A 24,853-nucleotide genomic window follows, 5' to 3' on the forward strand; every position below is an offset into this window, starting at 1 on the left:
GCTACATCTGAAGAATGTTTATTATTGGTTATCTTTAGTGCAACAAGACTTGGTTGCTATAACATACAGGATTCAGGCTAACTTTTTAAAAAAAACCTTCCAGCCTCTCTATTGCAAAATGATATAGCCAGTTTTCCACCCCTACATATAATGATAAACTGTGTTGGAACTGACGCCGCAGAAGTCCTTTCTCAGGTTCATTTTTTATTTCTAACAGGATCACCAGCATTCTGGAATAGCAAGCTCTGGGAGAGTTCGCTCGTGGGCAGGGTTGACAATTCCTTTATTAGAACCAGCACACTTCAATAACTAAATGCTTTCAACTTTCTTTAAATGGTATTAAGGAAAAAATATCCTGAAGGCATTATTTTTAAGGGGGACTTCAAACATTCTGTGAGAAGAAAAAGAAATGCAACACATTTGAACGCCAAGGGACTTGCTGTGAAAAATCTGTTAAAGTGGAGCTATCTTTTGAGTTTCAGGGTTAAATAACTGTTAACCATAAATGAGGGATACAGTCTACCAAAATTTCTAAGGCATTCTGGATTTCTAGCTTAGACCAGCAGTTGCTAGATCCTATAATATATCTGTTAGAAATAAGTTAGTTACATTACCTAGATTTAAAATTAACCATTTCATCTATTCCTCTGAATTCAACCTACAAAATCCATTACAACATTTGCTAGGAGTATAAGAAAATCCTGGGTTCTTAAACATTTTTATTCTATAGATTTAATAGTCCAATAACTCAATATTAGAAATTTTAGAGTTTATATTTAAAAGCAGCTGTGAAGCAAGCAGACATGCAAGAGTAAATCTGCTCATCTTGAATCCTTCTGCAAATGATCTGTTCTGGAGGTCGTATAAAAGAGATTCTTTTTCCAGCTTAAACCTGTCTTTTCTAAATAGATCTCAACCTGATCTCATTTAATGCTTTGATGCCTGGTTTCTTAGTCATTATATTTGCTGTATTACATATCAAAAGGACTCTTGAGAAATTCCTTAGAATTGATAATTCTAATTTCTTATGTATAGCTACTCTATATTCACTCTGAAGGACAGCAGGATTGTATGCTAAAACATGAATAGTGAAAAATGGATCTCTTTGTATGTAGGTTTGTATTAAATTGAGATACTTTATTTTTTTCCCCTTTTGTTGCTACACATGGGTTCCTAGTGTCAGTTTGTATTTGGCTGTTTGAGCATATTAAAGTTCTGCTAGTGCTTATGATGTTCTTGCCAAGAGCACTCTTGCAGCAATCTGCACTAGAACAGTCTTTGTGCCCATTACTTCAAAAAAGTGCACTGTTATAAAACCAATTTTTATGGCTACTTTTTCAGGTTTCAGTGTGGTGATTTCATTCATTTTCTTCTTTTTCAATTTCTTAAGTTGATCTTCTTCAAATGCTCATAAATTTTGGATTATGAGGAAAATGCATTGTTGATATATCTAGTTGTTGGTAAGATCCTTAAAAAAAAAAAAAAAGTTCAAAGGTATTAAAATAAAACCTGGGATGTCGAATTACCAATTACCACATATATTTAAATATACTGTTTTATATTAGAATATTTGGAGTTGCTGTTGAGGAGGCTGACTACAAAAAAGGATTTGCAATTCTATTTGAAAAAAAAAGTGAAAAAATAGGATATATAATAACTCAGCAGTGTTTGTTTCGGTAATTCTATGAAGCTAATTACTTGAATGTTGGCTCCACATCACCTCTTATTTAGTGAAAAATAGGTGATCTGTTCCAATGAGTAAAAAAATCACAACGCAGGAAATGAAGAAATAGTAACATACTTTATGACCAAAAAAAATACATTTGAATGGAGGGTTTTAATCTCACTATTTTTATTACTGTGATGAATTTCAGTGCAAGACTGGACCTCAGATTGCTGATACAAGAGATAAAGATATGTAATAAATATATATATATTATATATATATAAGAAATAAAGATATGTAAAGATATGTGATAAAGATATGTATGTGTCACTATATACAGAACATTGCACTGTGCTGTACTAAATAATTATTCCTAAAGTTATTATAAATGATAAAATGGAGGTACTGTTCTGCAATAGAACAAAAAGTCATCCATACGTTACGGGTTTGATAATGTTGACTTAATGCTATCTAAAATGCAGATATGCTTTTTATTACTTATTGATCTTGTCCATTTCCCAGATTCTTACAACTTGATGACCCTTGAAAAACCACCTGTACACTCTTGAAGTTACCTTTTACTTTCTTATTGTAATGGCAGTTTTATGCATTGTTTCTCATATAACATTCTTCCATTACTTCCACAATATGGTTGCAGTTCATCAGTGAGCTCTGTATCATAGGTGTAAGGTTGACAATTTCAGGTTCTTGTTTTGACTTTGCTCTCTTGAAGAATAAGGAAGTGTTCCTCATCACCTTCCCTGTGGTTTATTACCTAGTGAGAAACAAATGGGAGGCAAGAGCTTGTGCATCCTGAGAGGGAGAATTGGAATTAGGCATCCCAAGAGGTTTTCGTATGTGTGATCAAAAGACTGGCTTTTATGCAGAAGACTAACTGTTCCTTGTGGGGTACCTGAATGAAAGTGACTCTGCCTATTGTGCTTGCTATTGGCGTCAGTAGTTCTTATATGCAGTAAATAATATTCTCCTTGTATTCTTTTTGGTATTGAGAAAGAGCTATGAAATGAGCTTGTCAAGACGTGGTGCTGTCTCAAAGTACGCAGTGAGTTTGAGGTCTGTTAAGGATACATTTTTAAACCCCTTAGGATTAGGCTAAATTCTCTTTCTGACTGTTCTAAGCAGTGAAATAGCTTCTGAATCTTATTATTTGGAGGGTGTGATGTCTGGGGAGAGTAGAAAAGCCAAGAGTTTCTCCAGAAAGTAGTACTGACTTTTTAACAATAAAATACATCCTGAGACCAAATATGTTGTTTAAATGTAAATGTCATTTCCATTTCCAAACTGTCTTTTGCAGGTGTATTTGAGGGGATTTAAAATGTACTTGCAGGTGGTAAAGAGGCTACTGACCTCGAAACTTGTATGTGTTGGGAATAATGTTTGCCCTCCTTGAAATCAGACTTGCATTCTTTGAAAGGGTGCTCAAGACCATAACTCTTAACAGTGATTCAGGTAGCACTCAGTGCAAAACTGAATTAAGACCTAGTGCATTTTACTTTCAGAAGTGTTCCTCAGGACTCGTAGATTATTTCCCAGTCTCTTTTTCTTAGCCACCATGGTTCAGAATAGCTGACTGATGACTGGTTTCCTTTGTTCTGGTGCAAATTTGATACAGTAGGACAAGGTTTATGTGTATAAGCAATATCTTTCATTAGATGAGCCACTATTATCAGGAAAAAAAAAAAAAATTATGGGCATACACTTCTTAACATAGCACTTATAGAATAAAAATTCTTAAAGAATAAAACTGATATAGCAAACTTCTGAGCCAAATAAGAGGAGGTACTTCATCAAGTTTCCAGACATGCAGGAATCCCCAGGAGTGGCTACTGGGCATGTGCAATCTAATTTACATAACACATGCTGCAAGTCCAGTGTGTCCTCTGTGTACTAAAATAGCTGTCCATGTGATATAGAATTGATGTGTGTGTACAGCATGTTGGATGCATTTGGGACACATCAAGTTTGCTGCAAATGTGTATTAATCAACATACTGTAGTTGTAGTAATATGCTATTTTCAACACTAAAATGGCATGTTCTGTGGAACCTCATATTAGGAATACTCCAGCATTTGTTGAAATTTAGTAAGTCTGAGAATGGAATATGCAAGTATTACTGGAACTGCAAACACAGCACCTTTCTATACCATTTTGAACCCAACTGCTGCTGTATGACAAGGATAGATAAGTTTCATATTTCTCTAAACCTTTCCTGAAGATTGGAAGACCAGCCCCAAGATTAGGAGTGACAAGGCAGCAGAACCCCAGAAGTAAATGGCTTGTGACCATAAGAAGATAAGCAAATCATAGAATCCTTGGAGTTTGAAAAGCTCTTTAAATGTTATCTAGTCCAACCCCCTTGCAATGAACAGGGACATCCACAGCTAGACCAGGCTGCTCAGAACCTGGTCCAGCCTTGGCCCTGGCAGTCTCCTGGGAGAGGGCATCCACCACTGCTCTGGTCAACCTGTTCTAGTGCCTCACTACCCTCACTGTAAAAGACTTCTTTCTTAAATCCAACCTAAATCTATCCTCCCTAAGTTTGAAGTCATTTCCCCTTGTCCTGTCGCCACAGACCCTGCTAAAGAGTCTGCCCCCTTCTTTTTGTAGCTCCTCTTTCTGAGCCTTCTCCAGGCTGAACAGCCCCAGCTCATTTAGCCTGTCCTTGTAGGAGATGTATTCCATTCCTTACGTTATTTTTGTGGTGCTCCTCTGAACACATTCCAGCAGGTCTCTTTCTCTCCTGTACTGAGGACTCCATATCTGAACACAGTATTTCAGGTGAGGCCTCACCAGCGCCGAGAAAGAGAGGCAATAATCACCTCCCTTGACCATGCAACTTTTGGTGCAGCCCAGGATACAGTTGGCCTTCTGGGCTGCAAGGACATGTTGCTGGCTCTTATCCAGCTTGCCATCCACCAGTACCCCTGAATCGTTTTTGGCCAGGCTGAGCTCAATACTTTTATCCTCCAACTTGTATTGGCAGTGGAGGTTGCCCCAACACAGGTGCAAGACTTGCACTTAAAAGTGTTGTGGCAACTGCAGAGGAGTACATGGAGAGGAGAAGACCACACTGATAGAAAAAGATGACGATAATGAAGTTTAGGTTGATAGGCATGGTTGTACTTTGATGTCAGAAAATGAGACTTTTTGGGATACCACTGAACTGCAGAAACAACAGTAGACTGTTTTCTTTGAAAAGCTCAAAGAAAAGCCTGTTTCGAGATGTCTGGTCGTAGTTTAGAAATCACTTGAAACCATTTAGGCATCCTTTATACTGTGGAGTGTTAAAACACATCTCTGTAATGTTACAAGCAAGTTTAGAGGTAGGTGTTCACATGTCTGTGGGTAAATGAGCAAATAGCGCTTCCAAATACATGGCTACAACTTCTAAGATTCAGCCAACTTTAGCTGTTGAAATTAAGTGTATTTTAAAGATTTAGGTGTTAATTTTGGAGAGATAAAATAACACCTTTGAAAGACCAAAGTAAATATATAAATTCTTGATATTCACAGTTCTTTTTGTTAGTGGGGAAAAATGTATCTGTGAGATTTTTCATAAGACAGTTGCATAAAAATCCAGGCACACAATCTGAATTAGGATGTTTTCATACATGACTGTCTTGTCAAAATTTGGGTTTAAGATATAATTTTAAGGTTTCAAATTTAATGTCTCCTTAAGAGAAATGAGGTGGAGGGGAAAATTTTTCCAGAGCTGTCATTTCAGTTCCATAATAAATTGGCATCATGATTCACACAGAGAACAAAAGAAATAGTTTAGAAATTTCTTTCTAATGGAAGTTTAACTTTTGAAGAACACGGAGATATCTGAAAGGTAAAATTCATAGAATTTTCATGCTTCCAGTTTTTTATTGCCTCTGGTAATACATGTCCTTAGCCTTACATCACATGTATGTGAAAAAAAATAGATGTAATATTTAAAGATGCCTTTTGACAAAGAAAATATTTCCATCTCTAGAGGTGAGACTTAGCTTTAAAGGATGATGAGCAGTTTCCAGATGTGTTTTTCAAGTACTGGGCTTTCCTTAAGTCTTGACAGAGGAAAGGTTTTATCAAGGTCTTTGTGATGTTCTTGTTTATAATGAGAAGACAGTAGAGCACATCTAAGTGCTTATTGCTAACAGATGACTAAAGAGAGCATATGGTAGGGAAAATAAATATATATTTGTCCAAGCAAAGTGGCTCGTTAACACTCCCACACTCACCATAAAATGTGTATACATGTATATATAATATTTTGCAAATCCCTTTTCTAATTGGCTAAAAATAAAAGCCAAATAATGATTTTTTTTCTCCGATACTAAACTGTCAGGCAAAGTTGATTTAGAATTTTTTTAACAAAGCAATTAAACAGTACGGAAAATTTTTATAGTATTTGTTTTTCTTCAGTCTTTCATTTTACAGCAGAGTACGTGTTCCATTTATTTCACAGGGTTAACAGTTTTATTGTTGCAGAATAGCATTTGGTTCACCTACATGTTTATCCACGTACAAATATTATACTAATTTCAGAATGCCCTATTCATTTAGGAGATACACAGAGAAATGATGGAGAAATATGAGTAGCTCTTGACATAAAAAGTTTCTGATGATCCCTCTGGTCAAGAATATAGCATTCATTCAGCTTTTCTTTAATTGACAAAACACAGTATCACTACCTAACTGTGACAATCTTCTTATATATTATTACTTGGAGGAGAAAAAAAAAAAAAGTATTTATAGTTTAAAGATGGATTTTGATTGTTCAGAAGAAAGTATTTATAAATAAAGCAGCACAGAAGAGCTGCATTTTGTTTTGCTTTTCAGAATATTCCTATCAAATTTTTGTTGAATTTACATCTGCATCCAAGTATTGGCCTTCATATAGCAGTTTATTCTTGCAATTTAACTTCATTAAAGTCATTGTACTGATTTAGAGTACGATAGACTACTGCTTTGGGATAGAATTATAAAGAGATTAATTTTCGCTACTGGCGATAATTGACCCCATAATTTCTATCACCCCTAATCTCAATTCAAATAAACCAGTGTTAAAAAGTGGCAATACTCACAATGTAGACAAGGTCGTGACAGCTAGAATTGTTTTTTACTACCAATTAGATTTCCCACTTGGTGAGTTTGACTGATGTCATAGGAAGGTATTTCAGGCATTGAAATAGCTTTTTTTTTGAGACACGCAAGCACTAGAGCTGGTGAGCATTTTGTTGTATGTTTCCCAGTGTACAGAATTAGAATGCAATTGAATGTTGATCCATAAAGTTTGAATTCACATGAAGACTTAGAACCTGTCTTGATCCATGAAAGAGCTAGAAACAAACAGTAATTTGAATCTGGAAGCAAACTTTCTTGAAGCTCAATGATGGTAAAATGTGGTGTATCTAGCATGTTTGTAATCATCTCTTGTTAATAATACTACATTTGAGGTGTACTTCAGAGGAGGAACCAAAACAAAAGAGAGAGTTTTAATCGAAAAGATACTTGTTCAAAATCAAATGATGTTGATATTTAGCTGCAAATGACATAGAGACTTCAAAAATACAAGGAAAAGATAAATGGATTTTAAATATGATGTATCTTAAATTTTCCCCTAAGTAATAGTGCCAACTTCAAACATATTAGCATAACAGTTTTCAGAGAAAACAACAGAACAACAATACTTTTGCATAGCCTGTTCAGCATAAGATTATTTTTCATGTTATTGCTAGTTATCCATCAGCATTTTTCCAAGTATTTGCAGATTTGTGTTTCTGGAATAAGCTGAAACTTTGTGATAAAATAAGACAGATAATGATAAGAAGCATATGTATATGCAAACCTAGCTAAAAGGAGCAAAATACACCATTACTGCCCCTCCTGTGAAGTTAATCCTGCTTCTTTTAGTCATTTCTTCATTAGTTAGAGAGGTCTAGGGGAAAATAATAATAATAATAATAATAATAATAATAAAGTATTTGAAATGGTGTTTTTGCATCCTTGCCTTTAGGTGCTTCTACAAGTATTCATAGAATAGTTTGTTCTAAGAAGGTACATTAAGTGTGAGTTTAGGCAATAATTACTTTTAATAAGAGTGGTCATAAATCTGCAATTGAAATGGACAAACAAAACAAATAAGCACTTTCCTTATTCTGATTCACCTTACTGGCTGAAAAGTTAAATGGCAAATAAAGGAGAAATTTTACTGATCAGGTTTTGGGTGGGGAGGGGTGGGGAATGTAGGACGGAAAAACCTGAAGGCTTAGATTATAGCTGTGCTAGCGTTAATTAGATTTGAATTTAGATGCACTGTGTGGTTTACGGTCTTGTTTTTGAGCCTCTCTTTCACTTAACTATCAGTCTCATCGGAGGTAAGCAAAGGGCTTGGCTGCTATCTTTGTGAGATGTGTTCTGTACCCACAGTTGTTCCATTTCTTGTTCCATTTCATTCAACATTCTCAGACTTTCACTCTTCGGGAGTACAACTAGATCTCCTGAGCATCTCCTGTTTTGTCTTGAGAATAGGGAGAGCCTATTCTCCAGCCCTTAGAGTTCTCGATACATACACAGAGCATTAAGCAAAGGCATTATATTTCTACCAATTCATTGAAAGCTTACAATGGATGCATTAAAAGCTTGCAATGGATGCATGAGTAAATTGATCGTTTGTATGCTGTTCCTTCTCAAATTGCCAACCACAAATAAGTAAATCAAGGCTATGAGCAGTGTCTCCATGCTGTAGGTGTCTAGCAATTAAATTAAAACCATTATGGAAAAGTTTCAAAAACTAGTGATCTTTTAGTCTCTCATTCAGTTTCAAATTGTTAGGAAATTAATGCTCCTTTTCTAATTTCATTATTTCAATTTTCTCCTCTCCTTTCTTTTATTGGATTCCTACAGGTTTCTTCTGTTATTATTATTCTCTCTTTCTGTAGCAACCACTACGATAAAAATCAATAGCACAAGAGTTCTGAGTTTTTATTTGATGAATGTGAAACATTTGCTTGTTATTTTGTCTTCTTTTTTGTGTGTGTGTTGTTGTTTCTTTGTTTGTTTGTTTTTGTTTTGTCATGAGGACATATTGACAGTCTATTAATAAGCTTAAGACTAATACTGGCAGTTAATTATTACAATTTCTGGCTGTGGTTGGTGTTCTATAAGGTATAGTAATTATATCCTTTAAAGGAAGCTGATGTCATGGTCACATCCAGAATTCACGGGAGTTTCTTTTACTGTTTTTGTTTTTCAGGTGATTCATATAACAGGCCGCTTACGTCTGAGAGTGTCACTGTCTCACGGACGGACAGTACCCAGTCAAATCATGGGACTTGTTGTCGTTGCTCATGCTTTGCCACCTCCTACAATTAATGAAGTCAGGATTGACTGCCACATGTTTGTCACTCGTGTGAACATGGACCTCAATATCATTTACTGTGAAAATAGGTACAGATTTTAGCTTCTTTTTTAATTGTTTTACTTCCATATATTCTTTGTTCCATTTGCTTAGTAAAAAGTTTTGAAATTTGTGATTCTTGAAATGTCACTCTGGTGTTGTTTGAGAGCACTGGATTCACACTCATTGTCAAAATCTCCATTACTGTTGCATTCTTAGAGTATAAACTAAATACTATGTTTTGAAGGAATTGTTCCTGAAATAGGGGAAGAGAGACCAGAAAAGCTTCCTTTAAGCTTCCCTTGCTTTTTGCAATCTCTCACTATATTTTTCAGAGGGAAGATTCAGGGCTGCTCATATGACTTATTTATATGGCTGTCCTTATATGCTTCCCTGTCTCCACAAGTCCTACATTCTTTAAAGTTTCCTGGTTTTGAACAAATTTGTAGGTTACAACACGTTGTGCTTAGTGTTTAATGAAACAGAATCACAGATGGCCTAGATAGTAGGCTAGGAGAGGTGGGATCTGTTGCAGATAAGAGGTGAGAAAACTAGATTAGAATTATTTAATTATATTTTATTATATAAAAGGCAGCACTGAAATGGGAAGAGGTGATGAGGAGTTGGTGGGAGAGGGGACCATGTTTAAGTAATAAGGAAGTTTGAGTTCTGTTGTTTGAAATCTGAAAGAAAGGCCACAAAACTTTGTCAGGAGAACCTGTCATCAAAAAGTAGAACAAGCAAGATGACTCAAGCAAACTTTTCATGTGACTGCAGAAATTGCATGTTATAAATTAAGAGTTCAAACTCTCTGTTATAAGCAATAAGGGAACATCTCTGTTCAGAATAGTACATCAACATAAACATTTTGTTGAATCAGGGCCTTACACAATTTAAAATAGTTATGAATTTCAATTATGAGTTTATCTTTGCTGTCATGTTGCTAAACTGCCACAATAATAATAGTAAAAATATTACTTAGACAACATTCCATCTAAACTTCCAAAGTGTTTTCTAAAGGAAAAAGTATTATTCTCATTTTTAAGTTTGGAGAAATTGAGCCATAGTAGGTGGTTTGCACAAGGTCACACAGGAAGTTGAAAACAGTATAAAAATTTACACTGGCTTTTTGCCTGTGATTCTACCCAATGAGTTACTAGATTCTATATAGTCTGGCAGCTAGTCAAAGAGCTCTGCGGTTTAGCAGTAGGATCTAGAAGAAAACTTTTGCCTTACTGTGTGATTTGACTGTGACCTACCCTGTTGGTAACGGAAAGCAGCTACCACTGCAGAGCTCATCAATGGCCTCTGTGAAATGAATTTCTGGTATCCGTCCAGTTCCTAATTAACAGATTTCCTTTTAACGAAATCACATGTACTTACTGTTACCTTTGCTGGCAACCTCAGTGGGGAAAAAAAAAGCCAGGAATGAAATGGATGTGGAAAATGAACTATTCCATTAGGTCAAGTATGATATAAATTTTTGGACTGCGTTAGAAAGATATGCAGCTTCTCGGCTTTCCATTTGGCATTTTTAAGAACCATTCATTGTGTGTGTTTGTGTTTAATTAAACAGATTTTTCAAACTTCCCATGTATTTTCATGTAGCAATAAAACCTTAAAATTCCTTGAGAAAGGAGTCACTGAAAAATCTAAACTTCATCACTCATGGAGTGCTGTTTGGTAATCACAAAGAGCTGATAACATGGTAAACTCTGGTAAGCTAGCTCACTTATGCAAGAAAACATTGAGCATAATAACATTTTTCATTAAAAAAAGGTAAATGCAATGTCATAAAATTGCTTTTCCCTGTCTATGATGGATTTCTTGTACGGTAGGGTGGTATGCGTATGATGATACTTGAATTTATGTTGCAATAGTTACATTTTAAAGCCTCACTGACAGTGTTAAGAAATTATAAAAGGAATTTCAAATAGTAGAAACTCTTTTGCCAGGACTGAGAGGTGAATGTTAGCTCAGTGAGACAGCAGGGTTTCCACTGCTGAAAAATAGTGTTAGATTGGCAGGACTTAAATTTCATAGCAGGTACAAAGTAGGATAAGACTATTAAAGCTGGAGGAATGGAAAGGGCAAAATAAGGCAAAGAAGTAACTGAACAGCTGATATGAAGCTGTCAGATGAATTATCTGGGCATGTGCCAAGGCCATTCTCTGACTCGAAGAAGTTGGATCTCTCTTCTGGGGCTATAGAAAAGGAGTTTAAATATCCTTTCCTGAATATATGGGCTTGACTCCTGGCATTTGGGGGCAGAAGGGAAATTCTTTGTTGTGTAACAGTAAAGCAAGTGCAATGCTGATGAAAACAGAGAAAAATAGATCCATGCTGGGGAAGCCATAAGCATTATTTATGGAGCAATGGGGAGTTACTAGCAGCAGCAGGGAGTATGCAGCATACACCATGCTACTTAACCAAAATAAGTGCTCACAGTGGACCATTGGATCAGCAGGGGTGAGATCAATAGCACTTCTAGTTTTCCAAGTGGTTGCCTGATTGCAATAGCGGGGAGTGAGAGTGACATAAGTCTTTGGGTGCATCTTGTTACTTTATTCTGAATCAAGATATCTGCATCATAATCCTGGAGTCAGTGTAGAAACTAGTCAACAACTGTTTACGTCCCTTCAAAACAAGATCAGTTAGTACACTGGCTCTTTCTAAAAATTAGTATTTCATTCCGAGATTGTTGAATGGTGGTATAAAATTTTGGTGCCTAAAATTCAGTATATCAGTCTACACCTGCTTTCCAAATGTGAGATTCAAATCATCTAAACTTCACCATTTAGTGTAAAATAGTCTAAAATTTATTTCTTAGTCATTGGAGTGGGAAATGCACCTTCAGAGGACAAGCCATCTTGGACTATGATAAAAGAACTACAAGCAAAATAAAGAGACTGCTGCTAGAAAACAGTATAAATCTGTGTTTTCAGTATCTGCTCACCATATATCCCATATATAAGGTGTTTGGCCTGTTGGTCATGACAGTGATTGCCGATAGTTTCTTAAGATGTGCAAGAAGAGTCTTGGTTACAGAGATTCAAGTGCACGTATCTGCATATTTTTTTCCTAATTCAGCAAAGCACTTATAGCTATCTTCAAATTTCAGTTACGTTAATATTCCTGTAATTCAGTGGACTTCCTATCTGCTTACAGGTAAACCTGTGCTTATGTTTTAAAGGACAAGGGTCTACCTATTCAGCAGAACTGAGTTCCTACTGATCTGCATGTTCCTTTAGCATTTTGTTGGGCTGGAAGCTATAAGATCTAGTGCTCTAAAATACATTTCTTCCTTTTCTCTGTTTCGATTTGTTTTGCATCTTAGATACTTTTGATATGAGTGTCCTACTTGATATAATTTCTTTTCATTCTGGTTTTGGTGTCATTGTTTTCCAATGATCATCACATACATCTCCAGATTCTTTCTGTTTCTTCTTCCACTTTTTTTTCAACCGGAAGAAAAATATCCTATATCCTTTTCTTGTCTGTTTTGAAGAGCTGTTTCTTAATATTATCCTTGAATTTAAGAGACTGAATTTGCTTCTACAGGTGCCTTGCTTTGATCATTTTTAAGTGTAAGGACTTTACAGAAACACACTGCTGCACAGAAGCAAAACACACCTGAGTCAGATTTACCAGAGGGGAGTGCAGAATGACAGTCCTCCCTGTGAATGGTAGCACCCATAGTCTGGCTGCATCATAGGGCTGTGACTGACACTTTCTCCCGTTTCACAGCACAACTGCTCCTATACTTCTAGCTGGCCATATGTGTGCTGTTAAATAACACAAATGTTCAAGCTGTCATATCCTTCTTTCCCTACGGCCTCTGGAACAATCATATGAGGACCAAGAGTGACAGAACTTCCATCTGTCAAGAGACTATCCGTTTTTATGTACTGGACTTCTCCCTGATCTTGAAGCAGAACCATCTCCTAAGAGAAACACAATATTATTAGGCCAAAGAGAGAACAAAATATGCTGTATAGAGTATAGAGCTGAGATGAGGAGAGGCTTGAATTTTTGTTCCTGTTCTGTGTACTATTTACACACTTGGTTTTGTATAAAAAATAATATACAGTCCAGAGGACAGGAAATCTTTTAATATCAGACTCCATTTGCTTTGATTATCTATCTTGTCACTGCTCAGAGATCCTAGATCCTTTGCTTGCTGGCTGCTAATTCACTGAGTAAGCTAAGTAGAGTAACTCAGCAAGAGTAGGGAGTCCCACTACCACCATTCCAGACTTCTTTATCTGATGAACGTTGTCATCTCCAAGTAGGTAGAAGAGATACATTTCAACTGTAGTTTGTGATGAACAGTAGATGGGTATCCCTACATGGGTATCCCACATCTGGCTAAATGCTGTAATACTAAGCAGTCTTTTGACTTTGACATGCTCTGTCATACAAGTGGGACAAGACTGCTGTGTTTCATGCTAAACTTGATCTGACAGCCTGACAAATCTGAGTCCATCTGTTTCACCTGTGATAGTTTTGTAGAGGTTTAATAGGGACAGTGCAGCCATTTAGCGCTTTTATCACACCATCTAATACTTCATTCCTCTTCCTCCTCCAGCCTTCCCTGTCTGTGCACTCTCAGATAGTTTTGCCACTAAGTGCCTCAAGGTTTGTACTCACTACCTCTGCCCCTTGGACCTGTGTGGTCCATTTTCTGTTTGATCTCCTCACTGGCCTGTACGCTGGATTGCAATTCTGTTGTTTCGGCTGTTGGGTTCTATCAAGCCATTTGATGTTTCTTCCAACTCTCTTAAATAGACACTTTATGGCTTACAACTATGAAGTGGGCTTAAACCCAAACATTATAGCATGCTTTAAATCCTAAAGACTATTCAATTTCTAGGAAACAAGCTTACTTTTAAATGCTGGTATGTGCAAGACATTTTCCAAATATTTTATTTTCTCTTTTGCATTTAAAGGCATTGTCATCTTGGTACTCAATGACAAAAGTTTGCACACACTCACAGACACAAAGGTCTGAAGAATAGATTTTAAAGTCTCTGTGTGCAATAAACAACAAAGTCCCAGTTGAAAGGGCCCAGAGTGAAAGCTGAGCTCCCAAATGAATTAGACTAAAAAAGATAACACCCTGAGGCATCTGTATGTCTCAGCATTTAAATTATATTCCTTGAAATATCAGTTTGGACTTGGAGCCAAGAGATGGTTGAAGATCTTTTTCATGAATATACCCAATAGAAGAACAATCTGTTGAAATGAAATGTGTCTCTAATCATTTGTTATAAACATAGTTTTGCTTTATTATGTAATTTTGACTCGTCTTGGTCCTCTAATGAGGATTTTGGGTTGTTGCAAAAGCTTTACACTTTCATGGAATAATACAGTCTTGGTGTTATACCACAGGAAGTACATGGAATAGAAAGACTTTTCATTTACTTACTTAATGGATAATATGATTGCAGGGTTTTTTTAGAATTGATTTCTCTTTTTGTTTTTAAGATTTCCTCTTGTTAGTGCAGGTATGTTCCATTTGAATTTACAGAAGAGAATTCATGGCGTTATTATAGTGGTGAAAAAATTATTTTGCAGATTTTACTTTCTTAGCCACTTTACAATTATTGTGTTCTTTTCCTTCTTTAATTATTAAAAAAATCATTTTTTTTCCTTTTTAGGATTAGTGATTACATGGATTTGACCCCTGTAGATATTGTAGGAAAGAGATGTTATCACTTTATTCATGCTGAAGATGTGGAAGGCATCAGGCATAGTCACTTGGACTGTAAGTACCTCTATTTTTTGTCAAAATAATCTGGTATAGCATCAGATTTTTCCTGAACCATTGTTTATATTTCCTGGCTGGAAGCCTTCATCTTGCAGCTGTTTGGTTTTTTTTTTCATCACAGAATTTCATAGAGGGTAGCTTGAATTTAAGTTTTTGTATCAGTTATTTTCAAGTCTTTGTATAGATAAGTTCACATATGTGGGAATAAAAAATCATATTTATGTTACTAGAGTTTCCAGCAGCTGTTCATGGACGTGTTCTGTGCATTATTTTACTCCTCAAAGAAGTATTGCTTACGTGAGAAGTTCCTTCCCTACACAGAAAATAAACTCCTCTTGCTGTTTTTTGTTTGAGTCATAACATGGAGGTCCCAGCATATTTCAGATTTCACCAGGTTGTTCAGTACAGAACTGAGCTACATCTCCACCAGTGTTTAAACTACCCAATGTATTTACATTTAAATAGCCACAGTCCCTGTATCATCAAAGTCCCTGTTATTTCCACACAGGTAGTATCTGATGATCAGGATGACGGAAATAGAAGTACAGAAATGTTTCAAGGGACGAACATTACCAGAGAGCATGTGTCTGTGTATGGGGGAAGGGAGGTTTAGTTTGATTCCTTTTAATTAAACTCTTTATGTTCCACTTATTAAAAGCCATAGGGCCTAATTCTATTCTTGTTGAGATCTGTTGACTTCAGTGATGGTGCTTCTGGTTTACCCTGGTATGAAAAGAGACTTAAGCCCATAATCTCTAGTTTATCTGTGCCTGCAGATAATTCTTTGGAAGTTTCAGTGACTGACTGCATTTATGATTGACATGTGTGTTTTTCTAATTTAAAAGGCTATCTGAAAGCTGCTTCTCACACATTTGAATAGCTCTGCTTCTCCAGCATCTTTATAATGTAGAATTTGGCAAATCCATGCACCTTGTCCTGTTAGCATTTACTAGTGAAAGGGTAGCAACCCAAATCCAGACTTTTATTATGTTCTTTGAAAACTATACAATATGATAGATGACAGTATAAATCTTTGGTCCCTTTGCTTGATCTGCAAAGAGAGAGAGAAAAATAACTTCAACTGAAAAGCAAGCAAGAAAGGACCACTTCTAGAATAATATCTGGCAGCCAACACTCATTCTGTAAGCTTTTAAGTAGTCCCTCAGATTACTGCAGGTAAGGTGCATTTATCATAATAAGGTCAGGTTAGATAAAATTCATGGACTATCTGTAATGAAAAACAAATGGCCATTCTGCATCATTTACATTTCGATGTTTTACTGTCCACAAGGATATGGCAGTTGATAAAAATGAGGGAACAAACTGAGAAACATACTGGGTTCTCCTGAAACTGGAAGTCAAAAAATGTCAAGTTGCTTTTCCACTGAATTATGTGACCAAGGAAATAAAAGATATTTATGACTCAGACTTAACATACCACCTGGCAGAGATGAACATCCCATTTGAAAAAGACCTTAATCTTCTGAATGACCACTTCTCTCTGAAATAGAATATGCTTTATAAAACATTCATCTTCAGAAAACTTAGAGACTTCTTATTCAAACAGTGTTAAGTGCAGCATGGTCTAGTGTATGAGCACTGGGCTAGGATGCAGGAGACCCCAGTGACTGCTTCACATTGCTGTAGATGTTTCTGCTCTCACTGTATGTCTGACTTCAGCAGAGTTCCAAACTTGCTGTGTAACTACAGCATAATTATTCATTCTAGGCTCAATATTTTCAGTAGGTGAGGCCAGTTAGTTAGGTCTTTTATATACACGTGTTCTCTTGGCATATAGGAACGGGATGTTCATGAAATCATTCAAGCCAGAAGGGTGTCTGGAACACCATCTGAATCAAAACTGATTCAAAGCAAATTTTTTAGGTCTTTGGCTAGCTGGTCTTGAAAACCTTCAAGGACAGGTATGCCACAACTACCCTTAATAAGGGCTTAGTTATCATCACAGTGATTTTTTTTTCATCTGTCTAGTTAGAATTTCCCTGTTTTGATTGTGCAGTTCATCTTAGCAGTAGCCTCCCTGCAGGAGCCGCCTGTTCTTCAGATCAAGCAAGCCTCTCCCTGCAGGACGAGTGCTCCAGCTCCTAACATCTTGACTGCCCTCTGTTGAGCTTACTGACATTTGTCACTATTTTGCTTGTACTGGAGAGCCTGAATTTGGATGTTATTTTCCATCTGCAGTCTATAAAAGGTTGAGTAAAGGGAAATAATAACTTTCTGTGATCTCCTGGTTATTCCCTTTTGTACAGCCCATAAAGCTCACTGCTAGTTTGTGCCTAGCCTGTTGTCCACCAGGACCACCAAGTCCACCCAGCCAGTCAGTTCGCAGCCTGTAGCATTACAGGGAGTCTGTCCATCCCAGGTGCAGGACTTTGCATTTTCTTTTCATGTTGTTCAGAATCATGCTCTGGATGAACAATCTTGAAGTTTAAATTAGATTTGGGAATAGCTCAGTAAGTATACTTGCCCATTATAACTGTTGTAAAGGCTGAAGTGGTGCCCAAAGAGATGTTTGATTTTTCTAGCATTTGGAAAAGTATTTTGCAGAAATGCCAAGGGAAAGAAATCATAAAACTCCAAAATACTTCATAGCAAGCTTTCCATCACAGACAAAGTTTAAACCAAACTAGAAAGTTAAAATCGTCATTTCAGATTAAAAATAAAAATACATTTAAGTAAGAGCTAGAATTCAAGAATCTGCAGACACTGGCTGTAGAAGGTGAGAGACCCCAGAACTGTAATTCCCCTAAACAGGCAAAGCAGGAGGCTTATCAGTCCTACGCAGAATGCAATTGCTTGCTAGATATGGATAAAAAGCAGTGTTCTACAGTGTTTTAAAGAGGAGGGGGAAACTGAAGTATCAGTTAGAAGACTCTATGAAAAAGTAAATGCAGGACTTGAGAAAGCATCAGTCTGAAAAGGATGTGTTTGGTGGATGACTACAGAGAGCATATAAAAATCTGATCACTTTTTAAAGGAGAGAAAATAGTTCTAAAGATTAAAACAAGTATCCACAATTGCAGTGGTAGATCTAGGGTGTATGGGAAACTGTTAATCACAGCCTGAACCTCTGATTGAACCATCTGAGGCAAGTGTCCTTCAGCTGTGGGAGCACAGGTGAAGGTAATTCAGGTGTGCTCCTGGAAGGGGTGGAGCCTGACTCCACCTCTCCTAGATTTCATTTAATGGCTGACCACCACTAAGACAGCCCTTCTTTCTGGAGATTGCTCCTTTGTGTATTTCTGGTGACAAGCCTCAACATTTTCCATCTTGACTGAGGGCCTCAGAGTCGGTGAGTTTTTCCCATAGATACCCTCTGGCTATCTATTACCCTCTGGCTATCTATTTACAACTATTCTTGTATTATTCCAACTGGCCTTGTATTATTCTAACTATATGTAACTATTTTTGCGTTATTCTTTTTACATAAGAGTAAAAAGAAACACAAATAAAACTGTTACTCTTGCCTATTTGTTGACAAAATATTAGGGGGGGAAAGAAAAGGACAAAATAAGATGAGTATATGCTGCCTTCCCATCCAGGTTATTCAAAGGCATCAAAGAGGAAAACAAACAGAAGAAAATGCTGCTCAAAATCATACAAAAAGAGAGAGTTGTTGATGGCTTCAGATCATAGCAGCCCATTAGAAACTGTGAAAAACAGGCCTTGTTAACTCTGTCTCAGATAAAAGAAGACAAAAGCTATTTCAGGAATGCTACAATAACAAGTATAATGGTGATAAGGTCTATAGGACTATAACAGTAACAACAATTTTTTGTAAGGGAACTGCTGCCCTAATTAAAGGTCAGTTACAGTCAATGGAAAATCTTTCATTGCTTCAAAGGACATGTGGATTATGTCTTAAAAAAGCACATTTATATAGATCCGAGTCCTAACCCCAATAAAGTAAGTAGCAAAAATTCTAATAGGTTCAGCGGAGTCCAGATTTCTACTTTGAGAGTTATGTAAGTTACAGCTTAATGAGAACCTACCTGGAGTACTGTCCAGATGTGGAATCCTTAGTACAGGAGAGACAAGTACCAAAGAAACAGTGACTATACTTTTGGACAAATATAGAACAATATGTGCCACCATTTGAAAATGAATATATTGCTTGTAAAAGTACTGTCAAAAGTATATATTGTCATATAACACATGCTTGTTCATTTTGGAATCTTAATTGAAGTCTAAATTCAGAAACCTGACACTGACAAAAAAGGATACTTGTTGTTCTCAGCTATTGCATGGAAAATACCATCCTATTCTTTCAGGATTTGATTTACAGCTATAAGAAATACAATTCCTCAGGAACAGTGAGCCAGGGCAGTTCATTTCCCGTAAAGCAAAGGTCTCTGATGAGTATGTTTCATAGCGTTCCCTTTGATCTACTTTATCTGCTTTTTCAGTGGTTAGAATAATCCAGTCTTTCTGAAAATAAAATACTGCACTTTCACCTTTGTCATGCCTCCCGTGTTTTTCAAGGGGTATTACCCCCTCAGTCTGCTTTTGAATAAGTAATATATTCATTATTTCTTTTATTTATTTTCAGTAGAAAAATCCTGTTGCTGTACAAAATATTGCTTAGTGCTTTAGCCTACCAGCTGTAGTTGAACTAGCCCTTTTAACTTGTGCACATCAGTTATACTTTTTTTATTCTCTTAATAACCTCAAACACATGAAAAACAAATAGAACGAGTTGATAATTTCTAACAGTAAAATACACTTCAGATATTTTGCTATCATGCTGTGGAATAACTCTGCAATGTCAAGTAGCACACAATTAGTAAAACTGTAGGGGGAAAAAAGAAGTGTTTTGATCCTGAGGAATTTTTATCCTAATCAGATTGAAATTTCAATGCTCTTGTAGTGCTTAATATCTTCAATCACCAAAAAAAATCAAACTGATTCCAATGTCAGGTTTTGCATTCTGGGACTGAAATAAAATGCTAAAATATACAAATGAATCTCATGTTTGTACAAGTTTATTATCATCACTAAAAAGCAAGATTGATTCTAAATTAGGTTGATAGAATGTCTGGCATTTAGCTAATTCTTAAACCAAACCCGCCTGGCATCTTGATGACAGGCTAGTGTATCTCTTTGTCAAAGTACGGCACAGTCTTCCTCCCTGTCTATACCATGCCCATATCATAGACCAGCACTGATTTCTGCATTGCAGACCACCATCCTTATGATGTTTTGGAGATGGTGGTGATAAAGCAAGATGAGGGAACAAGAGAGAAGAAAGTGGAAAAACTGAAACATGTAAAGAAAACATTTTTTAATTCACACTAGGAAAAGAATGAAAATGGAATTTTTTTTCAGCCCATACCTAGGGTTTGTTTTTCAGAACTTGTGAATCACACAAGCTTAGTAACCAACAAAGAGCATGTGTGATTGATATCTTTTAGCCATGGTCTGAAATCCTGTAACTCTAGCATTTGCTCCTGCAGATGTTTCTTTCAACTATGCTGATCTGCCTAGCACACTTTCTTTTATGCTCTCTGATCAATGCCACTTTCTTTAGAAGAAGGTAGAAAACACTCTGATTTTCAATTATGTATGTTGCACTCTCTTTTTCTGTATGTATTGCACTGTTTATTCATGGTTTATTCACTGTTTAAGAGATAAGAATTTATACCACTGCCTATGCTTCTGTTTGTGAAGTAGGCCCTGTGCTTTTGTAATTCTGAGTATTCCAATTATCCACTTAAATATTCAGATATCTCCTCTCGATAATTTTTTAAATCATTATAGGATCTATAGCTAAGCTTTTCACGTGCTAGTTGTATACCACTAGAATAATGTTTTTTTTATGTAAAATATATTATTCATCAGAAACATCAAATCTCTTAGTTAACAAACTGGAGAACTCCACAATGCTAAAACTTTAAGCTATTTAAACCACTGACTTGCTATTTCCTAATTGCTTAGCAGTATACAGATATTTTGCAAGATGCCTCAAATGTAGTTTCCAGCAATAACTATTTTACTTAATTTCTGGTGTTATTTCACCTTCAAATTAAATTAATCTGTTCTGCATCAAACAGTTGATTATGTCCCCATTTCATTTTCTAGGCTCTCCATTGAAAGCCTTTCATAGCTCACTTTTTGTTCCCACAGTTGACCACTGATCAGTGTAAATATCCTGCCTGCCTATCTAAAACGCTAAATGGCCTCCACACAATTGTCACTTGCCACTAAAACAAAGGGAGAAAAGTGAACTGTGTAAGAAAGTATACGAAAATGTACTCAGGAGATTTTTTTCATGGAGAGGAAAATTGCAAGAGAAAGCCAGGAAAAGAAAGCCTGTTTGATATGCCAAATTTTGTGCAAGGCAAGTAAAATACTTTTCAGAAATCTGCTTTTACTTCCACATTTGAAATCTTTTTTAAGCTCCAAATATAAACTGAATTTTCATTTGGAGCTGCTTTAACAGGCTTCTATCCTAGTGCATTGGTCAGATGAAGCTTACACTGAGCCTCTTCTCCTACTTGCATATTACAAATGCATGTAGGGCTGGCTTTGTAAATGCAGCTGCTGTGCTAAGGGGCCATGACTTCCTGTCAGGAACCACTGGTTTGTCAGTTAGTCCCTTAACAATTTTCTTTATTTTTTTTCTAAAGCTTTTTGTGCTCAAATTTTCCAACCCATTGATGAATTTATACTTTGATATTCAAGTTATGATAGGTTGCAGAGCAGAACAACATGGTGAATTGCAAGGATGTGGGAATATCTAAGAATATAGGAATGCATAAAGTTTTATCATATATCTCCAGCAGCATTACCTTCACTTTGTCCGCTAAATTATTTTTGACATCACTTTGCTACCTGCCAGATGGCTGCACATACTTCCAGTCACATATCCTTTACCTTCACTGTTTAGATTCGCTCCAAGATTATTGAGACTAAAAGCATACGTTACTTTATAATGTAAGATAGAAGCCGAGTGAGTGTTGCTCAATTGAAAATACAGGGACAATGTAAGTTTTTTTTCCAACTTCCTAGTTAGAAATGAAACTATGCTAATGTATGAAGAGGCTGTTACAGATCTTTCTAGAATTTTAGAAATACATTAGTGCTATGTTTCCTTTTTCTGTCTTTTTTCTTTTTCAAAGGTCTGGGCAGTTGACCTATTGTCTCTGAGGGAGACTGTTTTCAAAGCCAGAAGAGTATGAAAATAGTCTCAGTAAAATCTGTAGCACATATCAAATATGTGATAGTGTAGCGACAGAACTTATTAGCACTCCTGTAAAAGAACCTGCATAAATTACCTGTGGTCTTGATATCTGCTCATGATGTGGCCAGTGGTGGATCAATATTGTTTTTTTGATATCTGGTGACTTACAAAGCAAGTGGGCTGCTGTCTGAGACTCTGACCCAGTGGGGTTTTTGGGAATGCCCTGCCAAACATCTGAAGCCTTTGTACCTAACCTGCACAGACTGTTAGGCGTTGTTTCTGAGATCATAAGAAACTTATTTGTTTCCAGACATTATTTTAATTTTATTTTATATGGTTTGGGGGCAAGTGGAGAGTAGTGCTAAGCTATCATTTTAATGCTTGAAGCTTTGCTGGGACTTTTATTATTCTTTTTGCAGTGATCTGGTTTTAAAAGGGCACTATGTTTTAAATATGCCTTATGTCATTCACTGCCAATAGTGAAATGACAATAAGTCTTAGTGGATTTAAAGGTATTTGGACATTCAGTTGTGCCATGCTACCACAACATTGCACTGTGGATGTCTTTCCTCTAGTATTTAAGCTGAGAAAAACATTCATTTGTCTCAGTACAAGCATCCATACAGAGACTCAAACCATAAATGGAAGCATACTTAAAAGGATAGTATCCTTTCACTCAAAACAGGCCATCTTTAATGCATGAAATTCAAAAAGAAAATTAATATAGTTGCCAATCTGCTTCTGTATTTTGATCAGTCTCTGTGAAACTATTGTTTCCTGTTTGTAGGAGATAGAGCTGTGTATAGCTCACTGATAAATCTGGCATGGAAAGGGTTATGCTCTGAAGTCATTAATCTTACATAGATTTTCATATGACGGACATTAATATTAGTGAAGAGATGGAGAACAGATTTAAGCTTCTTGAGCAAGCAGGGCCAAATTTCTCCTCTGATGTTGCATTTTAGTACCTGAAGGCAAAATTTGGATCTGGGATTTCATTTTCCCCTCCAGTTTGAACAGACAGAGTTCATTAATGATAATGGAAGTTCTGTCTGAAGTTGGTGTTCAAAGCAAGCTTGAGTTTCTAAAGGACCGTTTCAATATTAGCAGAAGGAAATCACTTTATGGCAGTATTGAAGTTTTAAAAGTCACAGGGAGATAGACAGTTCACATGGGAGAGGAAAAGTTAAGAAGGGGAAAAGGAAACCTGGAGAATCCTAGGTGGAAAAAATCTGGAGTTTATTTTTCAATCCATTTTATTATTAATGAAATTTAGTTTATTTACATCATTTCTATTTTTATAAACAAGAGTTTTCTGATAAGCACACTGTAACCTTCCACAAAAACGTGCACTAGTGATGCACTGAATAAGATGGTATGATTCTGTCATTACATTTGTTCAATAACCACGTAATAGTTATTATTAAATATACATTTTCAGGATAAGAAAACAATTTTTAAGTGATGGACCATGGGTAATAGTATGTATTAGCCATCATGTAAGGAGGAGGGGAAAAAAGTTCCGTTTTTCTAAATGGTTCATTGCAGCCTTGAGTGAGCATTTGGTTTTGCTTTACTATTTTTCCAGCAAGGTTGTTAATCCTTATTTTTACCTAATTTGTCAGATATTTAAGTATGTAGCATCCTCATGCTGGATGATTTAGCAATACCCCATACTGCAGAAGTAAGCAATTAATCAATTGCCATGCGCAGCATTTTTAGAGTGAATGCATATGCTTAAAAAAACAATTTGATGTGGATGGAGGAGTTAGGTGGGAGTTTGGGTACCAATATATAGTTTTCCTTCAGGAATAGAAACTATTCTTTCCTGCTTGACTTTGGAAAATATGAGATAAGCAAGTATTACTTCATAATGCCAACAGCATTAGTTAGCAGCCAAGGTCTCAGTAAGTGTTATTGACACCTCACACAAATTCTACCCAAACCTAAAAAGATGTTCTGATGAGAAACTGGAAATATCCTAGAGCTGGTAAGCAGCTATCTGTGGTAACGTGAGGTATAGCAACATGATACAAGGGGACATCAGTGACAGAATGGTGTCATTTTTACCTGAGCAACCTGCTGCTGAAGCAATGCTTTTGGCCTGCTGTGTAGAGTACATTTGTGCACAGGCCTTGCTTACGTCCCCTCGTGTTCACCTCACCCAGTGTAAGAAATGATAAATCAAAGTGTTTGCAGAGAATTATATAGATGACACGTTTGCTCACAGTATATCTACTGGTCTTATATCATTTATCTCATAATTTTAAGTACAATATCAATTGGCGTTACTAAATATTATTCAGTCCTTTTTTCTCATTGCTAAAATCCAGTCTGTGTATGCCTACTATTTAAAACATCTAACTCACTAATTGCAAAATCTATAGAAAAGTCCTTAGAACATCAAAGGCTCACTTGATCCTGGAGCTGTTATAAATGAAAAACTGTCTCTGTTACAAGCAAATAAGGCACTTAATGCACTCTTTCTGGCTGTGATGCTATTTTTCCTGTGGGTTTTGAAAATGACCTTCCTGTAAGTATCAAGGACTGTAACTTTTCAGATAAAGAAACTTGTTCTTGTTTTAAGTCTGTGCCAGGCTCATTCCCCTATAGCCCATAGTTTTCAAAAGGAGAAGAAAAAGTAATCCAGAATTAAAAAAATAAAAAAAAACCTCTGTTTCCAGAACGAAGTTACCCTGTCAGCTTGCCTTGGGCCTTAGGTGGAGAAGTAGAGATTAAAGAGTCAGTATTCCTTTTCATGTTTCGTCTGCCAGTTTTGTGAATGTAGAAAGAGTACTTGTGGCTGTAGCTAAG

The 24,853-nt window shown here is 36.3% G+C and overlaps 1 protein-coding gene across 8 annotated transcripts in view; it reads left to right on the forward strand.

The window, feature by feature from the left end:
- The window catches only part of NPAS3 (neuronal PAS domain protein 3), a 575,240-nt gene that overhangs the window by 535,479 nt on the left and 14,908 nt on the right, over nt 1-24,853 (forward strand). For all 8 annotated transcript variants that reach the window (XM_085549109.1, XM_085549110.1, XM_015865010.2 and 5 more), the window contains 2 exons: nt 8,928-9,121; nt 14,732-14,838. In XM_085549109.1, the coding sequence (XP_085405235.1) occupies nt 8,928-9,121; nt 14,732-14,838 (301 nt within the window). The remainder of the gene's footprint in view (nt 1-8,927; nt 9,122-14,731; nt 14,839-24,853) is intronic.

The sequence above is a fragment of the Coturnix japonica genome, chromosome 5 (assembly GCF_054131305.1).
Source record: "Coturnix japonica strain WE chromosome 5, WE-NBRP24, whole genome shotgun sequence".
In the NCBI taxonomy this organism is placed as follows: domain Eukaryota; kingdom Metazoa; phylum Chordata; class Aves; order Galliformes; family Phasianidae; genus Coturnix; species Coturnix japonica.